General features: G+C 41.5%; 1 protein-coding gene across 2 annotated transcripts in view; it reads right to left on the bottom strand.

Annotated features, from left to right (window-relative positions):
* Nucleotides 1-18,675, bottom strand: part of LOC124554024 — a 74,998-nt gene that overhangs the window by 18,306 nt on the left and 38,017 nt on the right. For both annotated transcript variants that reach the window (XM_047128049.1, XM_047128050.1), the window contains exon 4: nucleotides 2,234-2,424. In XM_047128049.1, the coding sequence (XP_046984005.1) occupies nucleotides 2,234-2,424 (191 nt within the window). The remainder of the gene's footprint in view (nucleotides 1-2,233; nucleotides 2,425-18,675) is intronic.

The following is an 18,675-nucleotide window of genomic DNA, read 5'->3' as shown; positions in this document are numbered from 1 at the left end:
CAATCTATCACCTATGACCCAGAACACTGATGCCTGCCCAACACAATTATTCCCAGATCGAGAAAGAGGCATTGGCAATCATCTTTGCCTTGAAGAAATTCCAAGTGTACGTATTTGGGTCGCGGTATACACTCGTTACAGACCATAAACTGCTCGTAGCACTCTTTGGGTCACAATCTCTGCTTCCAGAGCGGACGGACAATTACACCATCACATGCAAGCCTACTGAACAACATGCAAATGCAGATTTCCTCTCACGTTTACTCCCAGGACCAGATGCAGTGTTTAACCAACTGGAGCTCTCCTGTTTTCCATCGATGTGGAATGACAACACACCTCGGATGGGTTTCCCATCACTGCTACTCGTGTGGTGGTGGACATGTGCTGTGACCATCTTGTGGCATGTCGCACACTGTGTCCTCCGTGGGTGACCCACTTTTTTTTAAAGTCATATGGTCCCGAGCTCTACGCCTGTGTTTGCCTCTCTCATCGTTTGTCAGTCCATCTCCAATGTGCTCCTGCTTGATGCAGAAGCAGGTACCCACCATATTGTCACCTGAATACTTTATTCACTCAAGCCTCGAAACTCTTCTGTCACGGGCACTGGGGTATGTCTCAGATGAAAGTCCTTCCTCCACCTGTCTTTCACCCCCTGGCCTACTCACCGTCACCCTTGGGTCTGCATTCATCTAGATTTCGCTGGCCCCTCCCTCAGCTCAATGTGGCTTATTGTTGTGGACACTTATTCCAACTACCCCTCGGTGCCCAGCACGGTATCCACCACCACAGCGGCTAAGCTCAATGGCATTCTGCAATCTGGTCTACTCTTCCGACTTGTATAGAGCCACATCTGTTCACGGTTGTTGTCTTCGTTGTTGTCCATAACTGTCTGTCTGTGGGTTTTTGCGACTCACCGTCAACGCCCACTGCCAGTCGGCCTGTGTCTCTCGATCGTGTCTGATTCCGGTTACAAGACTACTGATGCCACCAGCAGTGGCTGAGGTAACACACAGCCTGCCTGAAAACACACTGAGAGAAGAGAATGCCGATTGTAACATATGCAGTCGCCTCAGCCTCCCAACAGCTAATGACATGAATATTATCGTATTTAAAAATGTTCACAACAGTTATCATAAAACAGATACTATAGTGATATAAGAATTCATAATATATACAATTTAATATAGAAAATGGGCACCCTATTGAAAAACTGATCACCCACTAGTGTTTACAAAGATGCAAGAAGATCAACGTAGGGGACAGTGTGAAGAGTTGGGGCCCACAAGTAGCAAAAGTAATAATCTAACTTGAACTGTTAATAGTTCAGTCTTTAAGATATGTGCAAATAAAGTCAGTTGAATTTTCTATGCTCTTTTGGTGTTGTAATGATGGCAATTCTGTGTATCTCATGGTCATTCATCGGTACTGAACTGCCTTCAGGACAAGCTGCAAGGCTGAATAAAAACGTGAAACAAAACAGGGCTCTGAATGAAGGATGGTAGAATACTGATTACCTGACCACAGTCATTCTCATGCAAACTGTGTAAGTCACAATGGCTCACGGAACCACAAGACAAATATTGGATAATATGCGACCAGAAGCTGTGAAACAAAGCTGCTTCAGTGGAAAGTGTCCACACGTACTTGAAATAACACACACAATGCTGAAATTGTTCCACGCATTGGCCAGTGAAGAACAACTAAATCGGTACTATAAACAGGCAGAGAATTAAGAAATGGCAGGGGGAGTACGTAATGTTGTCAGGTACCAGGAACGTTCAGTTACGAGGTGCACTACTTAGATCACCTACGGGGGCATACAGGTTACAAATCCTCTCCCTCTGGACTCAGGAGTGGCTCCGTATGCTGTGGTCACGTTCAGTGCAGTGTTCGCGGGAGAGGCAACATCGATGGCACGGCCGATGGCACTCCACCCGCCACTGCCACCATCTGGTCGTGTCAGCCGAGTACCTCATTCTCCTCCTCTATTATACTGAGCACAAGGCCCAAACTTCACCGAGAACATAACTGTAGTCACACCAGTGTATGGAATAATTCTGGAGATGTGGGAAGGGGATATAAATCACCTGCCCACAACAAGCAGACCAACGAGTCTGCACACACTGTGGTGGCGACAGGATCGCTCGTCGAAATACTGTGCCCGTCCGACACCGAGTACCCGAGATTCGCCTCGAGACCGACGTACAGCGGGAGAAGCCAAAGAATGACAAACCTTGTCGGGCCCGACACCGTGGAGCACTTGCAGGATAGCCCAGGCCACGCACCCTTTGAGGGCACTCCTGTCATCTCGCACAGGCCGATCCACCAGCGCCCTCACAGACGCGTACTGCCCGAACACGCTGAACTCGCGAATGTGCAGCGTCTTTACGAGCTTCAGGTACTTCTCCTCGGGCCACGTCTCGACTGTAAAAAGATACGAGCAAATGGTTCAGACAGCACCACATAACATCCAATCTATAGGAAGAGATGCAGTCTGCTTAAAGTTAAATTGTATTCCAGAAAACATATTAACAATCTATGGCTATAGGAAATGTTCCATCACAGGCTGCTCTTGCCCGCATTTAGATTTACAGTTATGATTATGACAATAATGCACACCAAATTAGTTATTTAACTGTAATTATTTCCATGTCTCAGTACTTATACGTACTGCACTTCATACGTAGAAAGAATATATTTTCTAAAATTATATTGAATGTCATCTGCACAACACATTGGCTATTGAGATACTCTAAACAACCACAGAGCTCTCCCACTAACAAAGATAAACTGATGACACAAAGTATTTCATATACCAACTGCCAATCATTCAAGCAAACATGCAGGAATTTTATAATAAACCTAATCTGAAAATAGCTGATGAAGTTTTCTTGCTGTTCACCCATGTGAATGAAACCTGAGATGTCTTCAGCAGTAATTTTTTAGTATACTGCTACTGGAGAATCAATTCAGCTGTTTTATTGATTGTACTTAATTCACAAGATTGATTTTGAAATTACACAGACACATAACCACATTGAAAATCTGTAGTCCTTTGTGATATAAACAATGAAATTGATGCACTGTTTCTTTATTTAAAAAATGAACTCCGATGCAGGTTTCCAAAAACGTCAATACAATCAATGGAATTACGTTATCAGTAATACTATTGTAAGATAAAATATGCCAGTTCTTGTCTGTACCCAAAATGGAGGCAAAACAACAGAGCAAGCAGATTCATACTAGCCTTACATTGTCAGATCAAAACCACTTATAAACTGTGCATCAATGTGTGTCGCAAATTGGAAAGTTACCATATTTTTGCTCATTTTCAATTGGTAATACACAGAATTATATTCTGAGCTAAGCCACTATTAAAAAATAATACGTGCGCAGTATACAGCAACACAGTAAGAATCAAATGCAGTCTCCTACAGTCAACTTTACCCCTACTTAACAAGTTACACATCTTAACCACAGCTCCAGAGTAAATACCAAGGGCACTCGACAAGTAATGCAACATTTTTTTCCTTCGCCAATTTCAGTTGATAAACTGCAGAATTTGTTGTAGGACATTGTGGAAAATTCCCACTTCGGCCCCTACAGTTTCATAAAGTTCTGCTACACGGCGGCATTATACGTAGCATTGAAAATGGTGTGTGTTACAGAGGTGCATTCTAAGCAGAGAGCTGTCATCGAGCTTCTTTTCACGGAAAACCAGTGCATTACGGAGTCTATGAGACTCTTGGACTCTTGCAGAGTGTCTAAGGAGACACGCCAGTGAATGAAAGCACACCAAGTTGTCCGACAAGCTATCAGCCATCACTGCAACAAGGACACACAAACCTGTCCGATCACCAGTGCGCCATCCGTCGACACACAGCTGCGACTGCTGTAATGTCGGAACTTGTGGACACTTTCATTTCAGATGATTGACAAATCACAGTCAAAAACCTTGCTGCACAACTGGACATCTATCGGTAGTGCTGACACTGATCCACCAGTCGAGGTACACGAAGGTGTGAGCCCACCGGCTTCCTCTCCGCCTAAATGAAGACCGTAAAGAACAACGAAGGACTATTTGCGCAGAATTGCTCGCAAATTTAATGAGTCGGATTGTGGTAATTTTTTGTCGATCAGTATCACAGGTGAATAAACGTGGGTATGTCACTTCAAATTGGAAATTAGCCACACCTTCAGCCAGTTAAGTCACAGCAACAGTCTTTTGGGATCCGAAGAGATTATTCTGTTCGATGTTCTCCCTCGTAGTGCAATGATCGACTCTGAAGTGTACTATGCTACCTTGAGAAAATTGAAAAAATGACTTCAGCGTTTTTGTCACCCCAAAGTGCAAACTAGTTCCTCCTCCTCCATGACAACACGAGACCTCCCCCGAGTCTGCGCACAAAACTTCACTGGACTGTTCCTCATCTGTCTTACAGCCCGGATCACGCACCTTCCAACTTCCATCTCTCTGGCCCAATGAAGGATGCACTCCACAGGAAGCAGTTTGTCGACGACAGGGAGGTTACCGATGCAGCGAGACGTCAGCTCTGACGTGGTACCGTGCGGACGTACGGGCCCTCGCAGTAAGGTGGCACAATGCTGTCACGCCGAATGGAGATTGGAGATTGGGTAGAAGATTAGGGTTTTTTTTAACTATAAGAATGGGGAATAATATCGTGTATTGGAATCCTGAATACGACCAACTTGCTTTTGCAAAATAAAAGAGTTGCATTACTTATTTAATGCCCCTAGTAATTCTATTATGAAATAATTTACTGTTATTCAGAACATAGTAAACTGTTTACATTATAGTTCTGGATGAAAAAATTCACACGCTTATAAATGACTTGCTCAGAAGGGGGTAAAAACTTTGATTGTTTAAGCAGTTATACAAAATGCCTGACAGAATTAAGCTAAACCTGATGAAAGTTTCTCAAAATCAGCTCTTGCTATTGCATAGAATTATTGTTTCAAGTTTTTTAGCTGCTGCAGCACAAAAAATACGCATTGCTTCTTCCTAAACTAAATGTTTTTACTGTTATATAAACTAACCTGTGAGTGGTCAGCACGCAGCTGTATTTAATTGCAGTTATGTAAAATATTCTGTAAACTGGCTACAACCTTATGATATGAAGCACAAATGCTGCATAAAAATATATTTAAGTACAGCAAGTTCCATATTATTTGTGTGCCAATTATGCAGTTTGTAGAATAATCATCATCATCATCATCATCATCATCATCATCATCTAAGACTGATTATGCCTTTCAGCGTTCAGTCTGGAGCATAGCCCCCCTTATAAAATTCCTCCATGATCCCCTATTCAGTGCTAACATTGGTGCCTCTTCTGATGTTAAGCCTATTACTTCAAAATCATTCTTTTAACCGAATCCAGGTACCTTCTCCTTGGTCTGCCCCGACTCCTCCTACCCTCTACTGCTGAACCCATGAGTCTCTTGGGTAACCTTGCTTCTCCCATGCGTGTAACATGACCCCACCATCTAAGCCTGTTCGCCCTGACTGCTACATCTATAGACTTCATTCCCAAGTTTATCTTTGATTTCCTCATTGTGGACACCCTCCTGCCATTGTTCCCATCTACTGCAATCATCCTAGCTACTTTCATATCCGTAACCTCAACCTTATCGATAAGGTAACCTGAATCCACCCAGCTTTCGCTCCCATACAACAAAGTTGGTCAAAAGATTGGACGGTGCACAGATAACTTAGTCTCGGTACTGACTTCCTTAATATATATACACACACACACACACACACACACACACACACACACACACACACACACACACGGAAATTGAAATAAGAACACCGTGAATTCATTGTCCCAGGAAGGGGAAACTTTATTGACACATTCCTGGGGTCAGATACATCACATGATCACACTGACAGGACCACAGGCACATAGACACAGGCAACAGAGCATGCACAATGTCGGCACTAGTACAGTGTATATCCACCTTTCGCAGCAATGCAGGCTGCTATTCTCCCATGGAGACGATCGTAGAGATGCTGGATGTAGTCCTGTGGAACGGCTTGCCATGCCATTTCCACCTGGCGCCTCAGTTGGACCAGCGTTCGTGCTGGACGTGCAGACCGCGTGAGACGCCGCTTCATCCAGTCCCAAACATGCTCAATGGGGGACAGATCCGGAGATCTTGCTGGCCAGGGTAGTTGACTTACACCTTCTGGAGCACGTTGGGTGGCACGGGATACATGCGGACGTGCGTTGTCCTGTTGGAACAGCAAGTTCCCTTGCCGGTCTAGGAATGGTAGAACAATGGGTTCGATGACGGGTTTGGATGTACCGTGCACTATTCAGTGTCCCCTCGACGATCACCAGTGGTGTACGGCCAGTGTAGGAGATCGCTCCCCACACCAAGATGCCGGGTGTTGGCCCTGTGTGCCTCGGTCGTATGCAGTCCTGATTGTGGCGCTCACCTGCACGGCGCCAAACACGCATACGACCATCATTGGCACCAAGGCAGAAGCGACTCTCATCGCTGAAGACGACACATCTCCATTCGTCCCTCCATTCACGCCTGTCGCGACACCACTGGAGGCGGGCTGCACGATGTTGGGGCGTGAGCGGAAGACGGCCTAACGGTGTGCGGGACCGTAGCCCAGCTTCATGGAGACGGTTGCGAATGGTCTTCGCCGATACCCCAGGAGCAACAGTGTCCCTAATTTGCTGGGAAGTGGCGGTGCGGTCCCCTACGGCACTGCGTAGGATCCTACGGTCTTGGCGTGCATCCGTGCGTCGCTGCGGTCCGGTCCCAGGTCGACGGGCACGTGCACCTTCCGCCGACCACTGGCGACAACATCGATGTACTGTGGAGACCTCACGCCCCACGTGTTGAGCAATTCGGCGGTACGTCCACCCGGCCTCCCACATTCCCACTATACGCCCTCGCTCAAAGTCCGTCAACTGCACATACGGTTCACGTCCACGCTGTCGCGGCATGCTACCAGTGTTAAAGACTGCGATGGAGCTCCGTATGCCACGGCAAACTGGCTGACACTGACGGCGGCGGTGCACAAATGCTGCGCAGCTAGCGCCATTCGACGGCCAACACCGCGGTTCCTGGTGTGTCCGCTGTGCCGTGCGTGTGATCATTGCTTGTACAGCCCTCTCGCAGTGTCCGGAGCAAGTATGGTGGGTCTGACACACCGGTGTCAATGTGTTCTTTTTTCCATTTCCAGGAGTGTGTGTCTATATATATAATGATATGTTATAATAGAGGGAAACATTCCACGTAGGAAAAATATATCTAAAAACAAAGATGATGTGACTTACCAAATGAAAGTGCTGGCAGGTCAACAGGCACACAAACAAACACAAACATACACACAAAATTCAAGCTTTCGCAACAAACTGTTGCCTCATCAGGAAAGAGGGAAGGAGAGGGAAAGACGAAAGGATGTGGGTTTTAAGGGAGAGTTTAAGGAGTCATTCCAATCCCGGGAGCGGAAAGACTTACCTTAGGGGGATAAAAGGACGGGTATACACTCGCGCACGCACGCACACACACACACACACACACACACACACACACACACACACACACACACACACACACACACACACACACACACGTCCATCCACACATATACAGACAAGCAGACATATTGGTCTTTAAATATTGGAATGACTCCTTACCCTCTCCCTTAAAACCCACATCCTTTCGTTTTTCCCTCTCCTTCTCTCTTTCCTGATGAGGCAACAGTTTGTTGCGAAAGCTTGAATTTTGTGTGTATGTTTGTGTTTGTTTGTGTGTCTATCGACCTGCCAGCGCTTTCGTTCGGTAAGTCACCTCATCTTTGTTTTTATATATAATTTTTCCCATGTGGAATGTTTCCCTCTATATATATATATATATATATATATATATATATATATATATATATATATATATAAGGTGACTTACCGAACAAAAGCGCTGGCAGGTCGATAGACACACAAACAAACACAAACATACACACAAAATTCAAGCTTTCGCAACAAACTGTTGCCTCATCAGGAAAGAGGGAAGGAGAGGGGAAGACGAAAGGAAGTGGGTTTTAAGGGAGAGGGTAAGGAGTCATTCCAATCCCGGGAGCGGAAAGACTTACCTTAGGGGGAAAAAAGGACAGGTATACACTCGCACACACGCACATATCCATCCACACATACAGACACAAGCAGACATATTTAAAGACAAAAACAAACATTCCACGTGGGATGTTTCCTTCCATTATATATATATATATATATATATATATAAAAAACCGTCCACCTGTTCTAACTTTGTTTCTCCTATTTGGCACCCAATCCATTTATATCTCTTTCCCACTGACATTACTTTCGTTTTGGAGATGCTAATCTTCATACCATAGTCCTTACATTTCTGATCTAGCTCTGAAATATTACTTTGCAAACTTTCAATCGAATCTGCCATCACAACTAAGTCATCCGCATATGCGAGACTGGTTATTTTGTGTTCACATATCTTAATCTCACCCATCCAGTCTATTGTTTTGTGGATTATCAGTGCATAATTTGGCCATGTTTTGAAAAAATAAGAAATGGAGCCTGAAGTATACTGTGTCTGTACTTTCATTTAGAACGATCAGAAATAGTGCAGGCTTCGATCTGTACCCCGATAATGAGCATGCCGTAGATAAGCACGAAAGTAACCTACTGCAGTCCTCGGCAGAGGGAGAGAGAAAAAACTGTGTGACCGGGGAACCCCGTATCACACACACCGACACACTGAAATGCTTTGTTCTGTTATTAAAGTATGCGCGACAAAATCTGTTTAACTAAATTGAATTTTACTCTGGAAAATAAGAACAGTCATGAGGAAAAAGTGGAAAAAATATACTTCTTGAAATTCAACTGAGAGAAAATCGTATGAAAAACTGTGTGTATCAAGTGTAATGTCATAAATAAGTCTTGAGTTACCAGCATGCAATACTGAAGTGATGCTGTAGGCTATCAAATGTGGCAGCAGCATGTTTTGTAAATACAGTACAGAGCAGTTTCCAGTGAAAAGAAAGTATTTTGGAGTCCGCTTTCATCAGTTATCTGTGCAGTCTGGTTACACATTAACCCAGATAACTGGAGTGTCGCTGTAAATAATCTCGAGCAAACAATGAAAAGTCAGGGTAACCAGAAGGGAGATGCCGATTGTGACATGTAGATGATGTATATCCTCTCCCTCCTATCTCAGGAGCAGCATTCCATACACTGTGCTTGTGTCTGGTGCAGTGTATGCAGCAGAGCCAATATCAATGGCAACAGAGGTTTAAGGTCGTTTTGAACATCTGACAGGATGCACTCTCCAGTTTCAGATCACCGCTCAATTGCTTCATTTTTCTGTCTTCTACTGCCACACCAGGCTGGGCAACAAGTGACTAAATGGGAGCCTTAGACCCACTTAACGATTTTATGTAGGACCAGAATTTTTTAATGTTCTCCACTGTAAGGTATGATTGTGGTAGTTTTTACAGATGCACAATCTCTACTAACTTGCCTGTCACCATTTGTGCCTTCTCTTTTAAACCAATAGTGCAACAGCCTTTGCTTCCTCAGAATTTTCTGAACTTTGTTATTAAACCACAATGGGTCTTTTCCATCCCTAATCCATTACTCGGCACATACTTCTCCAGAGCACGATTTAGAATCCATTTAAACTTTGCCCACACTTCCTCTACATCCACAATACTGGAACTAAATGATATCCATCCAGCATTGGCACTATGATGACATCATTATCACTAATCCCTTTTCCTATATTGATAATTGATAATACCAGGACTATTTGTTCCTATATAGTCTATAATATTTCCACTGCATGTGGGTTGTTTAACTAGCTGCTTAAGAATTTTTCAGGAAAATTGTGTCAAAAAGAACTTTTCAAGACTGCCTGTCTGTACCCCCTGCAATGAATCCATAGACATCACAGACTGTAATAGGTAGGTTAAAGTAGCCTCCACTTAATATTGCATGATCTGGGTATTTTTGCACTACTGAGTGTAGACTTTCTTTGAATGAATGAAACTGTCACGGCGGAATTCGATGGTCGGTAAAAATATCAAACGATTAACTTTATTTCACCTAGACTTGTTATACGTACCCAGGTAACTTCACATTGAGACTAAAAATTGACCTCATCAGAGATTATATTTTTATCGATTGCAATGAACACAGCCCCCACCTACGGCATCTAACCTGTCTCTGGCTATTCGTTCTGTGTCTCGCTAAATATTTCAGAGCTTTCTACTTTGGTTTCAGACAGCTCTCCATCCTGAAATCAATCTGACTATGACAAATTTCCTGCAGGACAGTAAATCGTGGAACTTCGACAATTTGCTGATAAAATTTTAACAGTTAAAGTGTCTTTACTGTGAAAGCAATCTAATTTTGCAAATCTGCATTTTGACTGGAGTGTGTGTGTCAGAGAACCCCAAACTATCATCTAGCCTAGAAAACCCTCATGTACACTCCCCTCAAGTATTGTGTTACATGTGCAGCTGCTTCCTTTGAATAGCGTACCAACGATGTATCTAGAGAAGTCCTGCAACCCCACACGTGACAACGCAGGTCCAGATATCTGCAGCTGAGACAGTCAGAGTCGACAAAGCCTTTAGTCGAGACCGACTACTCGTCTTCAAACCAAAGGACCCCGATCAACTCTGGGAACAATGCTGCAAATTGTGGGCTCTGCTTACTGCCTGTGCGCAAGATCTTTACACAACTTCTGCCAAGCACTGGTACAAACTGAGGATGGCCTCAGAACCCAATTGACAGACGTCACTAGTGCCAACATGAGCCACAACCTGTAGACGACTGCACCCTGGATGCTCAATGGCTGCAGGCAGGTTCCCTCCACATCTAAGATGAGGCCTCCCAGCAAACATACGGACTTCACATTGGATTTCTCTTTGCCCCTGAATGCTCTTTCAATTACAGGTACCGTAATGCACTTATGTATTTTCATTGGACACATCTCAATATCTTTAACTACTCTCAATAGGTGCGTGCAGCCTGTACGAACTGTTTAAGGGACACCATTTTCTGTCAACAGGTATAGATGTTTTTTTTACTATGTTAATGCAGTTTTGGTGTTATACCACAGTCTTTACTGCTGTACAACACATCAGGAAATATGCTGCAGAGATAACAACAAAAACATCAAACTATGAAATTTGTTGACACATGTGCCCTATCTGACGAAAAGAACCTGCACACCCCTACGTAATGCGGAACTGACCACTAAGACTTTGTGAAAGATGGACCCTCCAGTAGAAAGGATGCCGAGTATTACATTGCCAGTAGAGAAACAGTAACACCAGAATGAGTCGCTTGAGAGCTCAGTAATTTTGAGCATGGACTGGTAATTGAATGTTAGCTGAATAATAAATCCATCACAGACATTTCATACCTTCTAAAGTTACTCAGCTCAACTGTCAGTGATGTGACTGAAGTGGAAAAGCCAAGGGATGACCATAGCTGAACTGCCGAGCCCCGGCAGATGTCGTGTACTGACGGACGGGGACTGTCGAGTAAAGGCATTAATGAAAGACCTGCTAGCACAATGTGTGCAGGGAGGCACTGGAGTTAACTGACGATAGGAGAAAGTACAAAAATGCAGCAAATAAAGCAGGCGAAAGAATAGAAACATCCAAAAAATTAGTGACAGGTAATGCAAAATGCCTAAGCAGGAGTGACTATAGGGGGGGGGGGGGGGGGGGGGGGGAGGGAATGGATTTAGAGGCATATTTCACTACGGAAAGATACATGTCACCTATACGAAAATTAAAGAGGAGTTTCAAGAAAAGATGAGCAACTCTATGAATTCCAAGAAGGGAAAGCTAAAAGGTGAAAGGAGTAGAGGATCTATACAAAGGAGATGTACTGGATGGCAATATTGTAGAAATTGAAGAGGATGTAAATGAAGAGGTGGCGAGAAATACGATACTGCAAGAAGAATCTGACAGAGCAGTGAAAGATCTAAGTTGAAACGAGGTCCCGAGAGTAGACAACATTCCGTCAGAGCTACTGATAGCCTTGGGAGAGCCAGCCACAACAAAACTCTTGCATCTGGTGTACAAGATGTACGAGAGAGGTGAAATACCCTCAGAACTCAAGAAGAATGAAATAATTCCAGTTCTAATTCCAAAGAAAGTAAATGCCGACATGTTAATATTACCGAACTATCAGTTGAATATGTCACGGTTGCAAAATACTAACATGAATTATTTATAGAAGAATGAAAACACTGGAGAAATGTAGGAAGCAATTCTGACCCTATGGCTCATCTTAGAAGATCGGTTAACAAAGGCAAACTTATATTTGTAGCATTTGTAGAGTTAGAGAAAGGTTTTGACAATATTGACTGGAACATTCTTTGAAGTTCTGAAGGTAGCAGGGGTAAAATACAGGGAGCGAAAGGCTATTTATAACTTTTATTGAAACCAGACAGCAGTTAAAAGAGTCGAGGGGCATGAAAGGGAAACAAAGGTCGGTAAGGGAGTGAGACAGGGTTGTAGTCCATCCCAGATGTTATTCAGTCTGTAGATTCAGCAAGCAGCAAGAGAAACAAAAGAAAAATGTGAAGTAGTAACAAAATATTAGGGAGAATAAAAGAAAAATGTGAAGTAGTAACAAAATATTAGGGAGAATAAACAAAAACTGAGCTTTGCGGATGGCATCGCAATTCTGTCAGAGAAAGTGAAAGACTTGGAAGAGCAGTTGAATGGAATGGACAGTTATCTTGAAAAAAAGATATAAGGTAAACATCATCAACAAAAGCAAAACAACGATAACGGAAATAATGGAAAGCAGTTGAAATAAATCAGATGGTGCTGACAGAATTAGATTAGGAAACGAAACACAGTAAATGAGATTGCTATTTGGACAGCAAAATAACTAATGATAGCTGAAGTAGACTGGCAATGGCAAGGGAAAGCATTTCTTAATGAGGGAAATTTAACATCAAAGACAGATTTAAGTGTTGGGAAGTATTTTCTGAAAGTATTTGTATGGAATGTAACCATGTATGGAAGTGAAACACAGATGATAAACATTTTAGATAAATAGAGAATAGAAGCTTTTGGAATGAGGTGTTACAGAAAAATGATGATTAGTTGGGTAGATCACATAACTAATGAGGAGGTACTGTATAGAAGTGGGGAGAAAAGAAATTTGTGGCACAACCTGACTAGGACATGGGAATGAATGGTAGGACACATTCTGAGGCACCAAGGGATCACCAATTTAGTACGGAGGGAAGTGTGGCAGTTAAAAATCGTAGAGGGAGACCAAGGGATGATTACAGTAGGCAGATTCAGGACGTAAGTTGCAGCAGTTACTTTGAGATGAGGCGGCTTACACAGGATAGAGCAACATAGAGAGCTGATTCAAACCAGTCTGGACTGAAGACCACAACAGCAGCATCTTTTGAGGTAAAGCCTAACAAGGGTGTAACACGTAGTAGGCTGTGGCCATACAGTAGGAACTCAATATTTACCTGAAGTGATTCAGGGAAACCATGCAAAATCTTATTCAGGACAGCTGAATGTTCATTGGACCACCCATTATTATTATTATTATTATTATTATTATTATTATTTTCCAGTTTCCACTGTGTTCTGTAACTTCCCTACCTGAAAAATTGTGTCAGTATCTCTCTACACGAAGAGTGATGTTGAACTTAGAAAGAGATTAATGTCAGCAATATCTATGGCAGAGTTTTGGTGAAAGATTTTCCAGAGAAAAAGAAAAACCATTATAGCATGAAATTGTATCATGAAACGATAATTTTTTCAACTATTATTTACTTGCGTTGACAACAATTTTATGAAGAAGGTTCCTACTTAGAATATAGGGCGAGACACAGAGTCGCAGACAGCCAAACTGAAAAAACAACAGTGGCCAGACACTTTGTGTGTGTGTGTGTGTGTGTGTGTGTGTGTGTGTGTGTGTGTGTGTGGGGGGGGGGGGGGGGGGGGGGGGCTCATGTGCGCTACTTCTGAAGATGTATTGGCTAAAAGCTTAAATGTATAGCAGTCTTTTTGCCCATCTGCAACTCAACATGTACCCTATATGCTGAGTAGCAGTATTTTCATTTCAAAATATTGTTGTTATTCAATCCTGGACTTCCCATTGTTTTATTTACTAGGGTTACTTTTTTACAGATCTCCTATACTGTGTTACGCAGGCAGTCCTTCACTGTATAGAACGTATTTCTCGACAGACACTTTCTAAATGACTCAATAATTCCTTTCAGTAATCCCTTATCTCCTCAAGTAATTTATGACACTGTTTTATTCCTCAGTAGAAAAGGCTTTTTATAGTTTGACATTTATCCTTTCTTAGTAAATGTAAGTTTGCTCTGGACTGTGTTCAGTAGTCACACAATGAGCTACTTGTGTAGTATTTATGAAATTATTTTTGATATGCGGCTGCACTTGTCTAACATACTCTGCAGCATTTTGTTGGCAAATTTTATGGGCTCAGGGATATTTGCATTTGATTGGCTACATTATCTGCAACAACAATTACCTAGCAAATATTAAAATTACTGTGCAGTATGTGTTTCCAAAATAATTATTATTCAGATAAAAATTTATGTTTAGTTGTTTCCTAAGGTGCTTCTATGGGGATTTTTAATTTACAGGACATTTTTATACTTACAATTTCATGATACATGGCGACAACATAATTTCAGCCCCACTACCAAACATCTGCCGGAGAATCAGTCTGTACTGATTTGGGGAACTACGTTTCCTGACTGCACAAGTGTATCATTTTAAATGACATGCTGCAATTTGCTAGATATTTTCGTTTAAAGATTTAATTGTTTATATTAAAATCTAATACTAAATTCCACTTAAACCCCAATCAATAGTGCAGGACCTGATGAATCTCCATCCTTGTCCCCAGCCCCCCCTCCCCCACTCTTGGTGGGGCCTTCAGTTCAGTCCAAATACGGGTCAGATGCACGTCTTCAGTTGCCTATCTTGTCCCTGTCTCCTCTTCTCTGCATAACTATTGTACCCTACACCACACGATCCTGCTTATAGTAGTAAAGCCATGATCTCCCTCTACAATTTTTACCCCACACATTTTCCTCTATCACTGAACTGATATTACTTCATGCTTTAGAATGTGTCCTATTAGCTGATCTCTTCTTTTACTCAAGTGCCATAAATTTATTTTTCATCCAGTACTTCAAATTAATATCTAAAAAGGCACACAAATGTAGAAGGAAAGTTGTGTCTATTGCAATATGTTATTAATTAAAATTAATTTCAAATGAACTGTATAAACAAGCATATGTTAATAATTTTTGAAGAACAGTTATGAACAATTTTCAATTTAGGACTCTACATATTTACAGCCATAAAGCAAGGTGAAACTGGGGTTCCTTATCATTTTCTGGTTTTAGTTGTAACTATTCTTATAGTGGTACAGTAATCTTGGTTCATGTGCCAGTGTCAAGCATCTACAAACATACAACAAATCAACAGGAAACGTAATGGCAGAGGAATGGTACATACAATAAAATCTGTATACTCATTTTGCTAAAGTTTGAAGCTTCTCTTAATGTTCTTCCATATTTGAGATTTAAAATTGGGTTGTTTTGAAAATTATCCTCACTCAAAAACAATTAGTTTATTTTTGTGTTTACCCAGACATGTTTCAACACCTATGTCTCATCTTCTGTGGGTCAAATTTTTATTTCTGTAAAGTACATTATGAAATTTATAATAATTTAAATTTTGTAGGCCTAAGAATTACAATATGAGCAATTTGCTTTGTTTTGTTTTGTTTTGACGCTCCTCTTAAAAATTACGTCGCTAAACGGACTGCATTATTATACACTGGTTTTTGTGATCTTTTTCATCATTTTTTTGACAGCACATTATATACAAGCTAGCCATGAAGAAAATTAATGCGTAATTTATCAAGAATTGTTTCGTGGGTAGAGGTTATGTGCATTTCTGTACTTCCTCCCTCTTGCGTGTATGGGTGGCGTCTTCCACACAGTTTTTCACAAAATTTTCACTCACTAGTTCACTTCACTTGCACTTACACAAAATGTGGCGAAATATGATCTGAGTAGATACTTCAGACTCCATTCTCAGTGAGAGGTGTTATGTTATTGGCACTGCTCACTTTTTCATTGTTGGTATTGTGTTTGTTGTGGCTCTAATTTTGAATGTTTTGTCAGAGCTGGTGTGGTGTAGCTGCTGGGACAGGACAGTGTGTGTGTGTGTGTGTGTGTGTGTGTGTGTGTGTGTGGGGGGGGGGGGGGGAGGGAGGAGAGAGAGAGAGAGAGAGAGAGAGAGAGAGAGAGAGAGAGAGAGAGAGAGAGAGATGGAAAAAAGGGGGTGGGGAAGGAACTGAGAAAACAGAAGTTTTTTGTTTTAGGCTGTTTGAGTGTTATGCTTTATGTGGGGATGAGCCCTTGTATAGTTCATTGAGTGTTCCAAACAGTGTTTTGTTGTACAGTGCTGTAATTTCATTCAGGACTCACTCTCCTTGTATTATTGCTTTTTGTATGTGGTAGTTCTCCCCTATTGCCAGTTTTTGATAGAGACTGTTGCTTTCTCTTAGGATCTTAAGATCAATGTTCATGTTATTTCGGTGGTGGTTTCCTGGTATTAAATGATATGCAAACATGGCGTGTGTACTATCACTTATTAGGGCTCCGAGGTGTTCAGGGTACATCATTTTGAAATTTCTGCATGTTTGGCCTATGCAGACCGACTGGCATGAACTACAAGTTAACTGATATATTCCAGCTTTGGAGAATTTGTCTGCTGAGTTGTTCTTAGTGCTTAGATTTTTCTATACTGTGTTATTGTGCGGAATGATATTTGTAGCCCTTGTTTCTTCAGTATGTTTCTCATCCTGTGGACCTTTTGTTACTGTATGTGTGTCTGGAGTTTGTGTTCTTGGTTTTTTGTCATGGCTGGTGATTTGTTCATGGTTTGTTCTCTTTTAATTTTTTTTGTTGCTCAGTTTGTCTATCATTTGTGTGTTGTACCCATTCTCTTTATTTGGTGTATTGTGTTTAGTTCCTGTGTGTAGCTGAGTTTGTCCAGTGGAGTTCTGTTTCCAAAATTATGTTTGTTGTTGATTCTGTGTATGGTGATGCCTAAGAAATTTAAGTTTCATTTCCTCTTCTGTCTCAACGGTGCCTTTTATTTTAGGGTGAACTGTATTTATGTCATTGTGTAATTGTTTCACTCGGGTATCTGTTTCATCAATCAAGCAAATGATGTTATCCACATATCGTTACCAGTATATAATCTTTTACTGTTTTGGATGTATTATTTCACTGAATATTTTGTTTTCAATGTGGTCTAGAAATATGTTTGCAAGTAGACTGCTGATGGGGGAGCCCATTGGTAGGCCACCTTTTTGTAGACAGAACTCCTGAAAGTGAAGTAGTTCTGTTATAATCTTTAGGGTGGCTTCTATTTCGCCTATTTGTGCACTTATACCTCCTTGATACTGCAGCTGTTTTTTAACAATGCTAACTGTTTCTTCTACTGGCACATTTGTGTACATGGATGTGATGTCAGAAGATACAAGGGTTGCTCCTGATGGTATGTCTGTATCTTATCTTTTCTATGAGTTCACTAGCATTTTTTAGGTTTCTGTCATTTGTGAAAGTGTATAATTTCTGTGGTAATGTATGTAGGCGTCTAGCTAGGTGGTAAGATGGAGCATTTTTGAAACTGATTATGGGCCTAACTGGACAGTTATTTTTTTGTATCTTTGGTAAACTATTGAATCTGGGTGCTTTCAGATTCTTGCGTCATGTATTTGGCTCAAGTTTTGTGATGGTGACTCAGAGTTTTGTATGTTTCTTTGGTACCTCATGGTACAATCTTGAGTAATTTGACAATGCTGTTCTTTTCTATAAATTCTTCTGTTTTCTTTTACACTCTGCCCCAGTCGTAAGTACAAGTGTGTACTCTGGTGATGCTTGTGTTCTTGGGAGTTTTTTGTTTTGTAAGTACAGAAACACACATAACCCCTACCAACGAAACAGTTCTTGATAAATACGCATTAATTTTCTTCATGGCTAGTTTGCACATGCTGTAAAAAAAAAAAAGAATGAAAAGGTACACAGACACCGGTGTATAATAATGCAGTTCATTTAGCGATGTAATTTTAAGGTGAGTGTCTAAACAAAACAAATTGCACATATTTTAATTCTTAGGCCTACGCCAGTTAAATTATTATAAATTACATATCATACTTTACAGAAACAAATAATCTGACCCACAGAAGATGACACACAGGTGTTGAAACATGCCTGGGTTAAAACAGAAAACAAACTAATTGTGTTTGCATAAGGCTGATTTTGAAAACAACCCAATTATAAAATCTGCAATTTGCCAACATTCACTTACTTGAAAAATTTGATGCCATGTTACACCATACAAACAGTTTAATAATAACAATGGCCTTGTGGAGCTTTGTGTCCTTTGGCAATCGGTAAATAAATAGAAGACAGATACATCACATATAGTGCCATGGACTGAAACTGCTTGTGAGCACAGAGTACTTACAACGGAATGAATTATCACTGACATGAATAGTGTGTGTACGAACACATTTATTCACACTCAGGTTGAAATACAAC

The sequence above is a fragment of the Schistocerca americana genome, chromosome 11 (assembly GCF_021461395.2).
Source record: "Schistocerca americana isolate TAMUIC-IGC-003095 chromosome 11, iqSchAmer2.1, whole genome shotgun sequence".
Lineage (NCBI taxonomy): Eukaryota > Metazoa > Arthropoda > Insecta > Orthoptera > Acrididae > Schistocerca > Schistocerca americana.
This window is presented reverse-complemented; position numbering and strand designations above follow the sequence as displayed.